This window comes from Apaloderma vittatum, unplaced genomic scaffold, assembly GCF_000703405.1.
Source record: "Apaloderma vittatum isolate BGI_N311 unplaced genomic scaffold, ASM70340v1 scaffold429, whole genome shotgun sequence".
Taxonomy (NCBI): Eukaryota; Metazoa; Chordata; class Aves; order Trogoniformes; family Trogonidae; genus Apaloderma; species Apaloderma vittatum.
Genome location: NW_009733301.1, coordinates 16,236 through 34,530, shown reverse-complemented (window position 1 = coordinate 34,530; position 18,295 = coordinate 16,236). Strand labels below are relative to the sequence as shown.

The 18,295-nt window shown below is 40.5% G+C and overlaps 1 protein-coding gene across 1 annotated transcript in view; it reads right to left on the bottom strand.

The window, feature by feature from the left end:
- Nucleotides 1–307: 307 nt before the first annotated feature.
- The window catches only part of MOV10L1 (Mov10 RISC complex RNA helicase like 1), a gene marked incomplete at its 5' end in the record, with an annotated part of 32,927 nt that continues 14,939 nt past the window's right edge, over nt 308–18,295 (bottom strand). The window contains 13 exons of the mRNA XM_009875804.1: nt 308–403; nt 1,162–1,299; nt 3,760–3,867; nt 5,425–5,574; nt 7,024–7,197; nt 8,629–8,793; nt 9,230–9,329; nt 10,139–10,260; nt 10,912–11,058; nt 11,539–11,717; nt 12,871–12,901; nt 15,495–15,610; nt 17,633–17,691. Of these exons, the coding sequence (XP_009874106.1) occupies nt 308–403; nt 1,162–1,299; nt 3,760–3,867; nt 5,425–5,574; nt 7,024–7,197; nt 8,629–8,793; nt 9,230–9,329; nt 10,139–10,260; nt 10,912–11,058; nt 11,539–11,717; nt 12,871–12,901; nt 15,495–15,610; nt 17,633–17,691 (1,585 nt within the window). The remainder of the gene's footprint in view (nt 404–1,161; nt 1,300–3,759; nt 3,868–5,424; nt 5,575–7,023; nt 7,198–8,628; nt 8,794–9,229; nt 9,330–10,138; nt 10,261–10,911; nt 11,059–11,538; nt 11,718–12,870; nt 12,902–15,494; nt 15,611–17,632; nt 17,692–18,295) is intronic.

The following is an 18,295-nucleotide window of genomic DNA, read 5'->3' as shown; positions in this document are numbered from 1 at the left end:
AACATTTTCCCTGCACCCCTCTATCCCCAAATCCATACAGTCATCGAGTATGCAAGGCATCATTTGGCAATACGTAAAATACCAAAGTCAACAACGGCTCTTTTTTAATATTTAATGCTTTGACTCTTATGGGGTGGGAGAAAATATGATGATATTACCTATTATGTTTACCGTACTTAAGAAGGTAAAATCAAATCCTACTATGATATCACAGGTTTTTATATTTATCAATCTTTCAAATGATGCTAGCTTTAAAAACATTATAAACTGATCCGTATCTAGCCAGGTTAAAGCGAAGACCAGACACTCACTTCTGCAGGCGTTCCAACTCCAGCGGCAGGTCACAACCTACGTAGACTCTATTCATCAAACTGTACTCCAACAGTGCACAAAAACAGGGATCCTACAAGAGGAGATTAGTGTTTAAAGCATGCTGCTCTGTGAAGTGAATTTTCAAACAAGTTAGCGTGGCACAGGAATGCCGGAGATTTAATAGGACCTTTTCCTGAAACAGAACTCTACAAATGGTGCAGACGTCATGTAACATGGGAGGAAAACACCCAGAGCTGCCAGAAGTTACATTTCTGCACCTATGAATGGGGAGACTAAACCTTCTATTCACACCATTTCTGGAGTATTGCTTTCCTTCTTATCCAGAAAGTCAGACATAACACCTTATCAGATATGTAAAAAACCCACTTGTCTTATTTCTATGGAAGGACCATGTATGGTTTCAAAAGGTGACCACCTCACTGGCAGGCTGTTGAATTAATTGGAAACAATCACTTCCACCACTTTCCATTTAAAAAAGCGAAGGATCTGTTATTTAGAACATGCTTACAGGGCTTGCAGGCTGCAGGAGAACTTCAGCATTGACGTTCTGACCCTTTCCAGAGAGGAAAAAGGACGAAGGAACCCATATGCACAGATCAGCATAACAACCTCCTTTGGGCTTGGAAGTCTACCGTGTGGGTGTCTGAACCACCTGTACTTACAGGAACCAACAGAGTTCAGATATTCCCAAATGCAGGCTGAGGACAGGGTACCAATTCTTAAATAATCTCATGTGCTCCCTCACAACAGATTAGCCCCCTCCGCTAATAATTCATTTACGGTGGGCAAATACCACATGCAATTCAAAGGTCTAAAAGCAAAACTTACTTTCACAAGAACATGAGGATTTCCCACGACAATCAGCAAAGCTTTCGCTCTTGTAATCGCCACGTTAAACCTCTTTGGGTTACACAGAAAGCCCAAATAGCGTTTTTCATCACTAAATACGCCTTCGTGAGATCGCACCTAAAATTGATTATGGGTAATTTTAGAAATTGAATAATGGAAAGTAACTCACCTAACCATACTGTAACTTAAACATAATATTTGCTTACTGCAGCAATGCAAAGCTCCGTGTCAGCAACGCGCAACTTAGCATCACAATCCAAATTTCAGCCGGTTAGCTATTTCCTGTAAGACCAGCTTTCCCACAAGAAGGTCTATTCTCCAACAGGCTGCTAATGCAACTTCAGCAATTTCAAGAGAATGGTACACTAGTTTTATTTTTGGCAGCACCATCCACTGTAATTTGAAACACAAGATACCAGAACTGCTTCCTAAAACCCAACAATTTTATCTTGTCAGTAAAAGACACGCCAGAGCTGCTAGTATTCCAATTCCTACAGTTGAATGACAATTCACAGTGTCTTTCTGCAAGCCTTCCTCAGCAGACTCATCAGTGTGCTTTGACTCAGCTTAGAAGATACAGCCGCTAGTTTGCTGTAACTGTTGCTCATTTTCACCTCTAACTACTTCATCCATACTTGAATCTATCTTTGATAAAAGAAAGTTTTTACGACCTAAATAATGACTTCTTAGAAGCATAGAACATACCTAGAACTAATTTGAGATACAATGCTAGATTGAAGAGCTATGGTAAACAAAGAACAAGGAAAGTAAGCATGGTACCACTGTCCTCTGGAAAAGAAACAAGCATGAAAATCTCACTAACTCTCCCCTCAAGACACAAAAGACCCCCCCAAACCCAGATGTTCCTCCAGCCCTGCATTCAACCTGCTTTCCAGTGCTTTTGGTTGTTCAAATAAGTGTTTCATCCTCCTCTCTCCTGGAAAAAAGTCCTATGTACTCTGGTTAAAAGTAGCCCAGTACTGGTCGTATCTCCAGCTCCTTTGATCAGGTTGCCTTGTATGCTCTTACTCAGACCGTTCTGCACTTGATTCCCTGAGGGATCCTGGGTCACAAACACCTCGAACTCCATGTTCCAAACACTTAAATCTTTTACTTCACTTAGGTTTACTGCACCAAAACAACATTACCATTGGGGAAAACAAGCAAGCACATGCAGACTTCTATGTTTTGAACTGAATTCTGCCATAGAAATACAGCTATGCAGGACCCATAATGACCACTAAAAGGAAGTCTAAACCCTCAAACGTAACCACGTACACTGAACTGGCATCATTTGCTGATGTTCGAAGTATTAAGGAAGCCTTTCTTTCAAGTTTCCCAACTGTCTCTTCCACTGATCCAGCATGAATTTTCACTTCAGTTCAGGAATTCGGTGTGCCTACAAGAGTGTCTATCTGATGGATGCTGTCTCAGAACATAAAGAATTGCTATCACATATCCCAGCAGCAAGATGCCTCTGCAAAAAAATCTCAATAGGTATCAACTGATCTATCAGCTACTGCCTACACTTCTCTACTCCACATTGATTTCTCCTCAAAAACACAAAGAAAAGTCTCCTGTCGAGAGCTCCAGCCAACAATCTCTACCTCCCCTGCATCAAATGCAAGTGATGGGCTCAACACAAAGCCACGGACATCATCTTCCCCAACACGTGTATCTTCCCACATTTCCTGAATGATCCCTCTTGTCAGTGCTTTTCCAAAAGACCTGTTTATTGCAAAGAGTGAAAGTTAATACCTCAGCATTTTCATGGTTATCTAAAAATCTCTAGTGATGCAGTTTACGTCCCTGTGCCGTCACATTACATCAATGTGGTCAAACAAAACCAACCCTCGTTGAGGTGATGTGCTGTTAAGATGATGGCTTGTGACTAGCATACTGCTGAAGAAGAAACATAATGTGGATTTTTTCCCACCCCAGACTCTTTCTTCAGGCATCTTATAGCTTCAGATTCAAAAACCAAGCACCCAGAAAAAGCCTTTACCAACATCCCTATAATATGACCAGCACAGTACTGAAAGTGGACCCATCAAGATGATCAAGAAAGACGATCTAGCGCTCCTCTACCAATGCAAAATAAATAAATTGTGATAAACGTCTAGGCACAGTCATCATTGGTGTCTGGGAAGCCATCAGCTGTATACTGTTAAGTGATGACTGTCAAACTGAAAGTGAAAAAGAATGTAACAAGCTACATCAGCTTTCGTAAGTCAAACAGCAATAACTCTTTAATACTGTGATTTACATAGTTGTTTCTCTAATATTTATGCTTCCAGCTTCCATCCTCCCTATGCACACTGAAGCGAAAGGTACGTGGTCTGTATGAAACTAAAATAACTTCAGCACAAATTATATAAAGGTTGAAGTTTACCTCAAAGTCACAGATGCCATAAATGTTTCCATGCACTTACGTATGCTCTGTTTTCAAATACTGTGACAGATTGATGAAAACACAGCCTTTAAACTTTTATTTTTAAAAGTTCTATATCGAAAAGGGAACATAGAGAATTAGACACATACAGAAATGTTCCACAGGACCACAACAAATATACATACTGTTGATAAGATGATAACCTTGTACTCCTGTCCTTGAAACTCTTCTACTGTGCCAACTTTAATGTCTGCCAAATCAATGCTTCTCAGAAGAAATCTAATTTTTTCTACCTATAAAAAAAAAAAAAAGTGTTTGAAGGAATTTATTTTTACATTTGAGAGTGGATTACTTCAAAACTGAAAACATGTTACCTACACAAATATGTGATTTAACACCAAGATGTCACAGGGAATGCCTCCGTCAAACCTAGCCATCATCAACTAGTAAGGTTTTAAAATAGAACAGTGGCTTTCCTGAGAAAGATCACACCTTTTACACAACTTAGAAGGTGAAGTACTCACTAACACCATTTAAACAGAGATCAACGGATTTTTAATCATCCAGGTTTTAATGAGAACAGCTTAGACACCTCTTCTTCTACTGTGCATTATATCCCAAGCCATGCTTATCACATTTGGGCAAGGGCAAGCAGCTTCCTCCAGCCCCTCGAGAAGAGACTGTGCAGAGATTCCACCTTTGCTTGCCAGCTGCATCATGCAGAGTGAAAGACGGAGGTGAGACGTCACCTTAAGCATCCCTCCCAAAAGAGAACAAGGAGTCTTGTGCACCAGAATGCTGATATGTTTGGGACCAGTATATTATCACCTGCCAAAAGCTGTGTGAAGACTATGCCTTAAGTGGTCCAAGAAATACACGAAGAAATCACGTCTGGCTAAGCTGAGGATTACAGTCAATGTTTACTTCTGGTCAATATTCCTACAATACAAGGCTACTTTTTGAAGCAGACATATGTCATGCATCATAGGCAGATGAAGGACATAATCATATTAAACAATGTGAATATTTTAGTGAGTATAAAACATTCAGTCACATCAATACTGTATGTAAATATTGGGGGGAAAAAAACCCCAGTAACTGTAAACATGAGCAGTGAATACACCTGACCAGCAGAATCAGCACAGGCAGAGCTCTAATTAGCAAGTGAGATTGCTTCAGAAGGGGTTGGTCTTTTCCACACACCTCACAATATCTCCCCCAACCCAGGCACGCAAGGCCATGAACACCGAGACGTGAACATCAAGAAAAACAATAAGCAAACTGCCCTGGGCATCCTCTGGAAATGAAAGGAGATTCGATTTCTTTATAAACTGAAAGCAGGCATCACATAGGTAACAGACCTGAATAGTTTACAAATTAAGCACAGCAGCTGAAGTTGACATTCAGCCTTCTCTACAGGTTTAAACAGCAGCACAAACTTCAAGTCTAACTATTGGACAGTCTCAATTCCTCTAGTTTTCTCAAAGCCATAACAAGGTGACATGCAGCCATCTTCCCTTTTGCTCCACTCCTCAGCTCACAGAGTGACAGAATCAGATTGCTCTTCCAGCTGTTGGGTAATAAATTTTTGATTCTACTTGCAACAACTGAAAAACCTGTTCCCTCCTCCAAAACTGCAAGCAGATCTCTCCTTAACAATTTCCTGATTTTTGAAACACAAAAAGTAAAACGCCATTACTGCTATCTTTCTGTAGGTTTAGATTTAAAGAGAAACATTATTAATGGCTGATAACACACTGTGTAATACAACACACAACAATGAAGTTTTGACATCTCCCTCCCTGCTTTAACACACCAGCAAGTTTGAAGGTCTTAGACCTCAGTTATACCTGTTTACGATACGGTGTAATCACTCCAATATCAGTCACTGACACCGCAGTGTTTTCATTTTTAGCAAGATGGCAACAGTACTGCATTACTTGAACTGCCTCCGTTGGATTAAACCATGAAGGATTGTGACCTTCACGTGTTTCATTACCCTATATTAGGGGAAAGGAAACAAGATGATGAAGACAAGGTGCAAAAGTGACTATGTATTTACTAACAGATTATTCTTATATAGCCTAAATGCAAAAAAAAAAAAAGCAGGGCAATGTTATATACAATTTCTCTTCTTTAGACACCCTTGCCAATGAACAAGTATCACCTAATTTATTTTTTTTTTAAGCTGGAGAATTTATATGATAACAGTACTCTTAAGTGTCCAACAAAAGAGTTAAATCTCAACTCAAAATAACATGTGTTAGCAAGTCAGTATCTCGCTTTTGTGCAAGGTACGAGTTGAAAACCAAGCCTCTCCAAGCAGTGGATATCACCACTTTTACTAACTTCTTGGAAGACTAAAGAATACTGTTTTTTCCCAAAGTACTATTTTTTCCCCTGCCTAGTTAAGACTTCATAATCCTCTAGTTTTAGAGGTTTGTATTCATTCTAATGTAACAAAATCTCATCAGAAGCTGTAGCTCCATCTTGGTCAATCTGCTACAAATTTAAATTGGTATCAAAACATCTCCACATTGGTGTACACTGCTCAAACTCCCAGCGAACATTTGATTTCAGCAGTTTTTTCTAAGCCCAGATGGTCAGGAACAAAAATTACTTGCAAAAGAAAGTTCATTATTTTTTCATATCCTTCTAGAATTCATTCTAAAGAAAGCTCATCTACAACATCAATGAACTTTTATCAGGTCTCCTCATTTATACAGAATCATAGAACAGTTTGGGTTGGAAGAGACCTTTAAAAGTAAATTAGTCCAATCGTGCCTGAAAAGAGGAAGGACACCTTCCACTAGGCCAGGTTTGCTCAGAACCCTGCCCAATGCCACCTTGAATATGTTTGGGAATGGGCCTTCTCTCTGGGAAACCTGTTCCAATATTTCACCACTCTCACTGTAAAAATGTCTCCCTCACATCTAGTCTACATCTACCTTCTTTTAGTTTAAAACCATTACGCCCTGTTCTGTTGCAACAGGCCCTGCTACAAAGATTGTCCCCAGCTTTCCTGTAGCCCCCTTCGGGTACTGGAAGGCCACTGTAAGGTCTCCCTGGAGTCTCCTCTTCTCCAGGCTGAACAACCCCAACTCTCAGCCTGTCCTCATAGGAGAGGTGCTCCAGCCCTCTGATCACTTCTGTGGCCTCTTCTGGACCTGCTCTACCAAGTCCATGTCTTCCCTGTGCTGAGGACTCACAGCTGGACGCAGTTCTCCAGGCGAGGTCTGACCAGAGCGAGCAGAAGGGCAGATGACCCCCCTCGGTCTGCTGCCCACGCTGCTTTTGATGCAGCCCAGGATGCGACTGGCCTTCTGGGCTGTGAGCACACCTTGCCAGCTCCTGTCAAGCTTTTTATCCACTGGTACGCACAAGTCTTTCTCCACAGGGCTGCTCTCAATCCCTTCATCCCTCTTTCACTACACGAACATTTTACATACCCTTACTCCATGAAAAATTAACGGAAACTCCTTCCTGGGCAATTTCCTCCAATGCAACAAAGAAGTCACTACTGAAGGGTCTGCACAAACTTCTAGCTCCTTATGATAAAACAATTTTGATGGCAAGGCAAGCAGTGCGGAATGTGACCTGTAGTTCTTTACAAGTTTTGTGATCTGCAAAGACAAAAAAAAAAAGATCTGTAGCTGGAATAGATAATTATTCATCAGACTTGACACTACCCAGGTCCCAAACAGATACCAGCCTCCAGCATTTAACTTTTCTAAAGCTGCCTAAGAACTGTACGAAAGGCAAAAACTGCAGGTGTGATCTTCTGTAAGTAAACACTAAACAAAAGCAGTTTTTTGAAGGACCATATCTTTCCCCTCCAAAGGGAAAAAAAAAAGAAAAAAACCCACACTGAATGTACATTATAGATGAATTGGTCATCTTCCAGTTTCTTAAAATAGCTGATCTATAGGTATAGTCTCATTTTTTTAAGAGTTAGTTACTTTTCATGGGGTTTCCATGGACATAACCTATTTTTTCTAAGGAAGTCTTGACAGGCAGAAAAGGAATATCAGGACAGCTGACAGGAGGTAGCTTTAGAAACAAGAAATGTATTTGTCTTTAAATGAAGGAATGGCCTTAAGGAAGCATTCCAGTCAGGAACAGCCAGCTAGTATAAAGTATAACATATCATGCTCAAGTCCGATGGTATCCTTAAAGCTCTCCTACTTCCTGCTCCCTCATTACACCAATTTCCTCTTAAGCCATGTATAAAGAACACAACAATGAAAGTTTGCCATAACAGATTTTAGGAGGAAATGTGACAGGTTTTTCAGCAGGCTGAACCCAACCCAAAGCCCAGGGGCAAACACCCCCACCTTCCTCCTGAAGTCTGCCATCAGATTTCCTCCCCTTCTGCTTGCAGTCACCTTCTCCTTCACTTTAATTCTTCAAAGTTACTGCCATGAGAATAACGCAACACAGTAACTTTAACTTTACTCCTGTACTTCAGATTCAGATAATAATTTAAATCAGCCGAAACACGTGTGATCGTTTATGTACTATGTCATCTCTGCCACACACTTCAGGTACTTCACCACACAAGAGTGTTGAGAAGCCATCCTTCAGAGGAAGACGTGATAAAGAAACAGGAACAGGTTTTTTCCCCCCTTCTCAAAAACTTAAGTTTGCAAAATTAATCTTATGTTTAAAGAGGAGGCTTTGTTTGTCTTTTTATATTAAAAGTAGAAGTTGTATTTTTTTTTGTGGAAAATAAAGTTACAAAGTTACTGTAAATGTGGGTAATGGAGAATGAAGGGAATTTTAAGCCATGATTAAGAACTCTGCTTTGTCCACCATATTTGACCTAATCTGCTTAAGAATAGAGAACTCCTTCAAAAAGAGTTTTAACGTGCTGGAGGGCTCAGCATCCTTGCTATTCAGAGTATATACTCAAAATAATCAAGTTTTCCTGGAGAACTAATGCTCAAGCTAGACTTATCACTAAGTGTCAGGTCGTAAACAAACAGCAGGAGACACAGCTTATCCTGTTTTGATTTAGATGAAAAGAAATTAATTAAAATCATAGTTTCACTTACCAAGAAAGGATTATATGATCCAGAAGCACTAAAAGCATCCTCGTCTCTCAGATATATCTCTCTTGATGCCAGTCTTTCCAGTAAGGACACATTTAATCCAAAATTCAGTGCAATTCTGGATTTTATTACTGGCCCTAACTGCTTTGGATCTCCAACAAGAACTATCTGTATACGGAATTAAAAAAATCCATTGTGTACTAAAACAGTTAGTAAAATATGTCATTTCAATAACAACACACACTTCAAAATGTCAATTTACGCCAAGTATTTCACTTTCTTCTGAACATCTCATCTGTTTACAGAGAAGGGCTAGGCCCAACAGACAAGTACATTACTGTCTTAAACTAACAAAGTTTATTTTAATTTTGACATCTTCCATGCACTGAATCCTATCATACCAATGAAGACTTGTTTTAGACACAAATCAGCTCATTTAAGTGTGGGAGATGGATACTGGCATGAATAAGATTTATTTCAAGTACTCAGAATTCCATACCCATTAGCAAGAAATGGCTGCTTGGGTTCTACATCATTCGCAAAAATAGTAACAGTTAACTGAATCTTTTTTTCCCCTTTCAGTAAATTATGGTAAAACGATTACCTGCCCATCAGCTTCTGAAATCAACCCAATAGGAATGAGGCTCTCCGGTTCACTTGCTTGTCCTGCCTCGTCCAGAATTACATGAGTGAAGTGTCCAAGCCTAGAATTAAGTAACATGAACCCAAACTAGGGCTGGTTTCAGATTAGTTCATTCTGCCACCCTGTGGTTGACCTCAGCAATTCTGTTGATTTCCTTGTCAAGTGTGCCGGGCAACTCCCCCCTCACAGAGCAAAGATGGGTATTTTAAACACGGAATATAGAAAAAAAAACAACCCAGCAATTTCATTTGTCATCTTTGATTTTGCTTACGTACTCCAAAATACACAACCACTGGTTATCTTAAGTATTGTTCATACCAAGCTTAAGACACTTAGAAAAACCTTGTTCTCAATGTCCTTGAGCTATTCAATTAGAACAACACACTTGGTGTAGCAAAGTCAATCCCCAGGCTTTGTTTATACCAAACAACTCAATCCAGTTAGGCTTCACAGTGACATTTTACAGAGACATAAGCAAAATCAAAGGAATCTTGAGTTAACAGCACTTGACGTGGTGGTTGTTTACAGATGGTAAAGGTGAAAAAAACCAAATAAAATACAATTTTTAGTGTGACAGTTATTCTGAGCCAAAATTATTGTCAGCAGCAATGTAATTTCCAAGGCTGATAATGGGAGAGATGTCAACATTTTTTAACATTACTTGAGATAATTTTTAAATTCCCCACACAGAAAGACTCTGCTGAAACACAACTAAGATCAACTGGTTTGATAGGAAGACAATTTCAAAACAGAGTCACACACAATAAACTGTATCAAACCAGCTCAAGTTACAGCCCAGAGGGTATCCAAAAGCTCTGGGTTTTGTAGCAGCCAGCTGCCTCAGTGCTGTTCCTATCTACAGTACTCTACCGCACTCCTGTTTGATAGAACAGGCCTGCGCTGCTGCACGTGGTAATTATTATCCTGAACCACGACGCTTTCTGAACATCCTCACCATCTTCACAGTAAGGTTTCACCATGTCATCGATTTGCTGCAGAAACAAAAAGGTACTTTGTAAAGCAAAACGCAGCTCTAAAAATAAACGCTTCATTTGAATAAAAAAAAGCCTGCTGAAAACCATTTTGGAAGCTGAGCCAAACAGTTAGATTTAGACCCATTCATGCACCAAAACGAATTCATTAATTTGCCTAAACTAACCAGTATATATGCAAGATATCTCTGTTCTCTTTATCATAAGGATCAAAACTGAACATACAGGTGTTTCATATGTATACGTATATAAAATGCACACACAATGTGTGTGATGTAGATGATAATCCCACTTGCTTACTCTTCTGTGTGAGTAGCCTTAATTTGGAGACAAAGGCTTGACTTCAGGAACAGATTTTAGGACTGCTTTGTAAGTCAAAGCAACTTGCCACATTAAATACTCCACCAATATGTATGTGCTGCTGGTGGAGTTAAGCACCACAGGAAAGAGCTCATGATTCTATGCTCATACCACCGAAGTAAGGACTTCGATCAACATTTCCCAGTTCATCTTCTGGAAAACCTGAAGTAATATGTTCATTCTTTGGATCCTAAACAAGCCCAGTAACTGATAGAGGCATTACTAAATCAGTATTTTAAGATCAAAATATTAAAATGAAAATTTTAACTGGTAGGTATCTACAATATTTACCTCTTCTGACCTGAAGCTAGCATTAACTCGGACCATAGTTCCTGGTTTTAACAGATTGCTTTGATGCAGCCGCAAGCAAATGAGATCTGTTGCAGCATTTGACGGTGCACAAACCAAAATTCGACTGTCTGGTAGAGTATAATGTATCTACATTGAAGAAGGTGGACATTAAAAAAAAAAAGGTTATTTAGAGAAGCAGCAGTAGCTCAGACATGCCCATTTTATTTCACTGAATCCAGAAGGTTTTTGCACTCGTTATGTTCATCCAGCCCTTTGCAGTTCAAGAATGCTTGTCTTGACAGTCATGACTAAGTACTCTCAAACTGAGTGTACTGGCAGAAGAATTAATTCATGGTTATCATATTAATGTGTACCCGTGCTTCACGACTATATTATGCACTGCTGGCATCACAAGTTTGATGCTGTTTATTAAAGCTTTAAAGATGCAAAAATCAGCCGTTCAGAAATTTTGCTGAAGCCCAGTCATTCATGGAGTTATAGAAAGTGACCTTAAAAAGAGCATTTTCAAAACACCTTGGGAAGAAAATACGTCTGTACTTGCCAAATTACTGTAAGCGTTCCAACACTGAAAAGATTAGAGATGACTGACCTGTCATCTACCTTTACCTGTAAAATAGCTTCAATTACTGTTACTGTTTTTCCAGTTCCTGGTGGTCCAAAGAGAACATAAGGTGTTGGACGACATTCACCACTCACTATCCTTTTCACTGCCACTTTCTGCTGCTCATTCAGCATAGGATTGAAAAATTCACCAGCTCTCGGTTTAAGTGTCACAGATTCACCAGCTATAATCAGGTTAAGGATATATTAAAACTCAACAAAAGTATTTTTAATATATGTAGATTAAAGCAATTGCAATTCACATTATACTTGAAAATATTTTAATTTTCCTTATGCGATAACAAGTAATGAATTTTTCAAAAACTCTAATTTCATAGAGTAGCATGTAGAAAATAAGCCTTTAATATTTCAGAACCGTACTGGATCTTTAATAAAACTGAAGGACAGAAAAGGACTGTAATTACATAACCCAACATTCTGTTAACTTTGTTCAGTAATTTTAGCATCAAATCTCACTTTTCTGTCCTAAAATAGCAAAATTTCAGTAACTAGTACTTCAGGGATAGTAACAGTACTAGATAACCAGCAATCAGTCCGAACTACTGCCATTTTTTTCTTAATCCTGCCTGACTTAGTCGAGCTTTAGCTTTCCACAGCACAAACTTACTAGTGCCTGGACAGAAGGGCATTTAATTCAAGCTGTATTTCTTCAGGCATCCAAGTGCTACAAAGTGACAAAATCACCTGCTTTGGCAATTAAGTACACAGGTTTAAAGTCACATCTTCCAGAAAAGCATAGGAATGATCTGGGCTTTCTGATTCTGAAGTTATAGCATTTTTTGCAAATTAGCTATCCCAAGGACCAGGCAAAGCATCTCAGTAGCAAACTGGAAACTCTGAACACAACCAAAAATTTTCTAGTGAACAACTGGGGAAAGATGATTTACTGAACACAAAAATACATTATTAGATGTTTGCTACCCCCTCCCTAGAAGTGTTCAAGGCCAGGTTGGATGCGGCTCTCAGCGACCTGGTCTAGCAGAAGGTGTCCCCGCCCATGGCAGGGGGGTTGGAACTAGATGATCTTTAAGGTCCCTTCCAACTAAAACCATTTTTTGATTCTATGAACCAGAGATGTTTAAGCAATTCACAGAAAGACTCCAGTGAAACTTCCTGCTAGCACTGTTCCAGAATGTGTCTTCAAAAGACAGAGCATGAGGACATCTAACAAGTATCTTATTCAGCCCTGGTTTACTGAAGTCACTGCAATTCTAAACTGTCTATACTTGAATATAAAGCATTAAAGTATACCTTGTTGGCTTGTTTGCATCGCTACTCCCATCGCATCTGTTACATTCATCAGCCTCGATGCTGTGCATTTTGCCTGTTTGTTCTGCAGTTTTCTGACCTGAAAACAGCAAGTGAAGATAAATGCATTTATAATCTTAAAATGACAGGCAACTATCTTCACTAACGCTTTTGAAGTTGTTAGGTTTTAATTTTTCCCATTAAATAGCATTATCTCATTAAACATACTATCTACTGTTAAGACATAAAGAGAGAAGGTGCTAGGAATTCCCACTTTAAATTTAAGATTTCTAAAAGTTTGTCTACGTTAAAAATTAAATATTTCACAAATACTTTGCGGGCTCACGTGAGGACTTTGAAGTCACAGCTAGATAACTTTTTTCCTACCACACAAGCTCAAATTCAAAGCAAGAAGATATCTCTTTCAGATTGCAGGATGGGAGAAAACTGCTTGTAGTGAACGTGGTGTTTGCAAGGTTCTGGACCAGATGTCTCAGTCATCTTAACAATACTTGTCCTAATCTAGCAAAGCAGTGAGGGTTAGATGTGAGACTAGTCCTTCTTGCACAGGACAGAGCTATTATCCAGATACGTTTGCTGCTTTCCCAAAGCCATGATGTCAGAGCAAGACTGCAAGGCTCATCTAGTTCTGCCTACCCACGTGGTTACCGGCAACACCCGAACAGACCAAGGGGAGGATCACCTAGCTCTGGGGTAAACACAAAGGGTCCAGGTGATGTTCTTCACCTTCTAGTCAAACAGAAAGGCCCCAGTAGAAGCAGCCATCTTCCAGAACAATAACCAGACGTGCTGCTGCTCTCACCAGCATGGCTCTGGGTCCATGTGCAGGAGCTCCTTGACTGCACGTTGTTAATTAGGAAACCAGAGATGTGTCAGAGTTGTTACCACAGAAGGATGGAACAGCAGCAATATCATCTGATGGGTTTGTAACAAATCCCCACCAGAAGGAAGACAATATGGATGAGAATTCTGACACGCAGTTGGCACCAGTGGCCTGATCAGAGGTAGCGTAACTTCCTGGACATTTCAATCATTCACACACCGGTTGCAATTCACCCAGAATTTCTAGACAGAGTTGGTGACAGCTTCCTGACCTAAACAGCTGACCTACTGATCAGGACTCACACTCTACTACACTTGCTGCTCATATACAGGAGAAAGCATGTGTTCATTTACCAGTTTTTGTTGCAGAGATTGCAAGACCAGAAGAAGGCTAAGAAAGTAAAGCAGCAGAGTCAGATCTCTGGCTCTTACATTGAGCTTCAGTTTCTGTAAGAAATCACCAGGCAGAATACTCTGGGAAGCTACCTTGTGGGGAAAAAGGTTCCCACGAGAACTAGAAGTTGCTTATTGAGAGATCATAAACAAACCATCCCGTCGCACGAGAGTATCAGGAATTTCAAGAGGTCTCCTTAGCCAAGCTTGTAGCTTCTTGATAAATTTATAAAAAAAGGTTATTACAAGCAGAAATAAAGACAGGCAAAATATAAAAAACACTGTCTGGTCAGCTGGGCAAAATCAGGAAGGTCAAAGATGTCAAAGTATAGGTGAAGCTAAAATCTGGCAAGAACTGATTTTTAGACAAAAAAAATTAGCATTTGTGGTGAAAGAGAGACAGTTCAATGAGCCTAACTTCAATGAACCTAACAGCCCACAGATGGATAAGAGAGGACAGTTTCTTGATGGATGACATGGGAAAGAATTCAATGTCCTTTCTGCTTATGTGCAGGTCTCTAGACTCCTACAGCAAAGTAACAGCATGGAAAGGAAAGGGACAAGTAACAGGAAGTGGAGAAGCATGCTATAAACTGCTTGGAGACATTGGATAGGGTAGATGTGTTTCACCACATTGATATGATTGTGGATACTGCTGCCTATTACCTATAATAAAAAAATAATCAGGACAAGCCAGGGAATGTTTCTGATAGCATGAAAAAGGTAATACTGTCACAATTTAAGACAAACAAGGAAGACCTGGAGAGCTATAACTTATGAGCCTCACTTCAGTCCCTGAGAATTTCATGGAGCACATGCTTCTGGATTCCACATCCTTCACATGACTCAAAAAAAAAGGGTGACCAGGAGTAGTCAACATGGATAAAACAAGGGGCAGACTTTTCATGACCAGCTTGATTTTCCTTTGTGATGAAGAGACTATTATATGGGCAGATTACTACTTGAACAAAAGGAAAGCAGTCAGTGTAATACTCCTTGACTTCAGCAAGGCTTCTGAAAGAGGTTACTTACCACATCTTTCATAATTGTAGCTTGGGGACGTAAAACTAGATCAACAGACAGTTACGTGAGTCATAATTATCTGAACTACTGGGCTCAAACAGTACTCACCAATAGCTTGATACTCAGCCAGAAACTGATCAAAAGCTAAAGAACCCCAGAGCTCAACAGCAGCTATGAAAACCAGTCTGAGGCAAATTCCAACTACAATCATACAGGTTTTTTTATAAGCATTTTCCATTTGAGATGGAAGCATTAGGTTAATAATCCCCTGTCCCTATGCAGCAAACAAACTTCTGTCATCAGAAAGCAGAATACAACTTTGATTCTTTGATACTCTGTTATGTAATTCCTTTCTAACAATAGCCCCACAGTAGGCACCTGTTAACAATCTGAATGATATTCAGCATTTTAAGCAATGTTTGCAGAATAGATACCTTACTTTCCTGCTGGGAATGTTGTTCAAAGCCATCATCAATACCACAATAATCAGTAGTGGTCTGGGTCTTGATACCTTGTGGTGATTGCAAGACAAGCCTTTCTGGATGTAACACTTCATAGAGGAAAAAGAGAAAGAGAAATGTGAAAGCCACACAAACACTGATTAACATTTCTGCTGATACATCAGCTAGCTCCAAGTTGCCAAAACTGGTTTATCAGAGCAAACATTGAAGCGGTAAAGACCTGCGTGAAATTTGTATGTGTGAATGGGTTTGTGTCTGGCTGGGTTTTTGATACTGGTTGGGGGGGGGGGACAATGGGAGATGGGGGACACTCTTTTGGGGAAACTTCCAAAGCCTTCCTAAGCTTGAGAAGCCATCTGGCTAAGTCCAGGCCAATCACTGCCTCTGTAAATGAATATATTCACATGGAAGTCTGTTGGGGGAGCTTCTCTTTCCCATCTTTTGTGGTGAGGACTCTCTTTTTCTTTTGGAGATGAGGCAGAGGTGAGAAAAGAGCAAACACGTGCCTGGTAAGGAAGATGGGGAGAAAGGCACCAGAACAGAGTGTTCCCCAGAGGCCCAGGGTGATGGCTGACCAAGGAGATCAGAGGTGGCAAGCATTCACAATGCAGCCCGTGGAGCAGCCCAGGCCAGGTGAGATCACAGGAGCAACGGACACGTCCAAAGTGAACCTTAACTCCAAGGAGGACCTGCACCAGAGCAGCGGGCTGCAGGCGAGGGTGCACCCCTTAGTGGGGTGATTAGTAGGTCACGAGAGGTTCTCCTTGCTCTCTACTCTGCACTGGTGAGACCACATCTGGAATATTGTGTCCAGTTCTGGGTCCCTCAGTTTAAGAAGGATAAGGAACTGCTGGAGAGAGTCCAGTGTAGAGCAACCAAGATGACGAAGGGAGTGGAACATCTCCCTTATGAGGAAAGGCTGAGGGAGCTGGGTCTCTTTAGTTTGGAGGAGACTGAGGGGTGACCTAATTAATGTTTATAAATATGTAAGGGGTGAGTGTCACGAGGATGGAGCAAGGCTCTTCTCGGTGACAACCAATGGTAGGACGAGGGGTAATGGGTTTAAGCTGGAACACAAGAGGTTCCACCTAAATTTGAGAAAAAACTTCTTCTCAGTAAGGGTAACAGAACACTGGCACAGGCTGCCCAGGGAGGTTATGGAGTCTCCTTCTCTGGAGACCTTCAAAACCCGCCTGGATGCCTTCCTGTGTAACATCGTCCAGGTGTTCCTGCTCCAGCGGGAGGATTGGACTAGATGATCTTTCGAGGTCCCTTCCAGTCCCTAACATTCTGTGATTCTGTGACTCATGTGGCCGACAAGGACTGCCTCCCAGAGGGACATCACACTGCAGGAGGAGAAGGCTGCGAGAAGCCCTCTGCCCCAGGAAGATGGAAGGACTGCATCCCCCATCCCCTGCCCCCCTGCCCCTCTGCAGGGGAGGAAGTAGCTGGGAAGGAGGGAAGGGTGGAGGTAAGTGGTGGGTAAGGTCTGTTTGTATTTGCTTTCTCTCTCCTGCTGTGATCTAGCTGATTTGGTTAAATTGGGGGTGGTAAATAAAATTTATGTTTGTTTTCTCCCCAAGGCTACTCTGTTCTTTGCCTGTAACCATAAGTGGTGAGGGAGACTCTCCCTATCCTAATTTCAATCCTTAAGCCTTTTTGTCGTATTTTCTCCCTCCCCATCCCTAAAGGGAGGTGGGTTGGGGGTGAGCCAGTGGTTGTGTAGTTCTTGTTTCTGGTGGGTTGGGCTCAAACCATGACAATATGTATCACTCTACTCAACCACAGAACAAGAAAACAGTGCTTTTTAATAAATTCTGACATATCACAAAACAGTGCTGCTTCATTGCTTGCTATCATTATACCAGCACGACTTCTAATTGGCTCAAACAATTCACAGAAGTTTGTTTCCATTCCTCTCCCCTGTGATGGCCAACAGATAAGGCTATTCTAATGATACCTACTCTAGATTCAGATTTTTAATTTTTTTTAAATTACAGAAAACTCCTCTTAAAACCAAACTACAATATATTCTTCTCAGTATGTTCTGATGTGAAAACAATATAAAATGCAATACTCTCCACAAACGCCTCTAGACAGCTTAAAAGTACCTTTTTCACCCAGGTGGATAGCTTGTTCAACTGCCATCTGGCATCGCCTGCTGGTAACCCTGTTATCAGAACATAAAATTGTAGATTAAAGTAGAAGCTTACATTTCCAGAAACCACAACAGCATACACCTACAAGGTATCCAGTATTTTTCACTATGCATCAGTTGATGTAAAAATAGGAGTTTTATATAAAAAGCTTTGTTTTTAAGAAGCGTGTATTAAGAAATATGGTGCAGAAGTGCCAATGAACAGCTTTGCTAAATAAAATCAATACATATATTCTCTAGCTCTTCAGTGAGACTAAGATGGACCGGTGTGTCACACTTGACACAGTCTTTCAAGGAGGTTCTCTGCAGAGCTGATTTTACAGAGAAGATTAAGCAACTATATAAAGATAATAATACCCCATGAATAGAACAAAAGTATAAAAGGATGGGTGGTTAACATCAGCAATTTTCTTTTGCAAAGTCTTGCACCCATATGGGTATATTTTGTTTTTAAAAGAAAAAAAGCTCACCAAAACCAAAACATTCCACGCTTTTCCCCCATTTCACTGCCTGGCACGGATGCAATTTGGAAAGGCTTAAGAGAAGAATTCTTTGTACGTCGTGACTATAGCTGCAGTCTTTTGGCAGTGAATGCAGTGGCGGGAAAGGTGTGGTG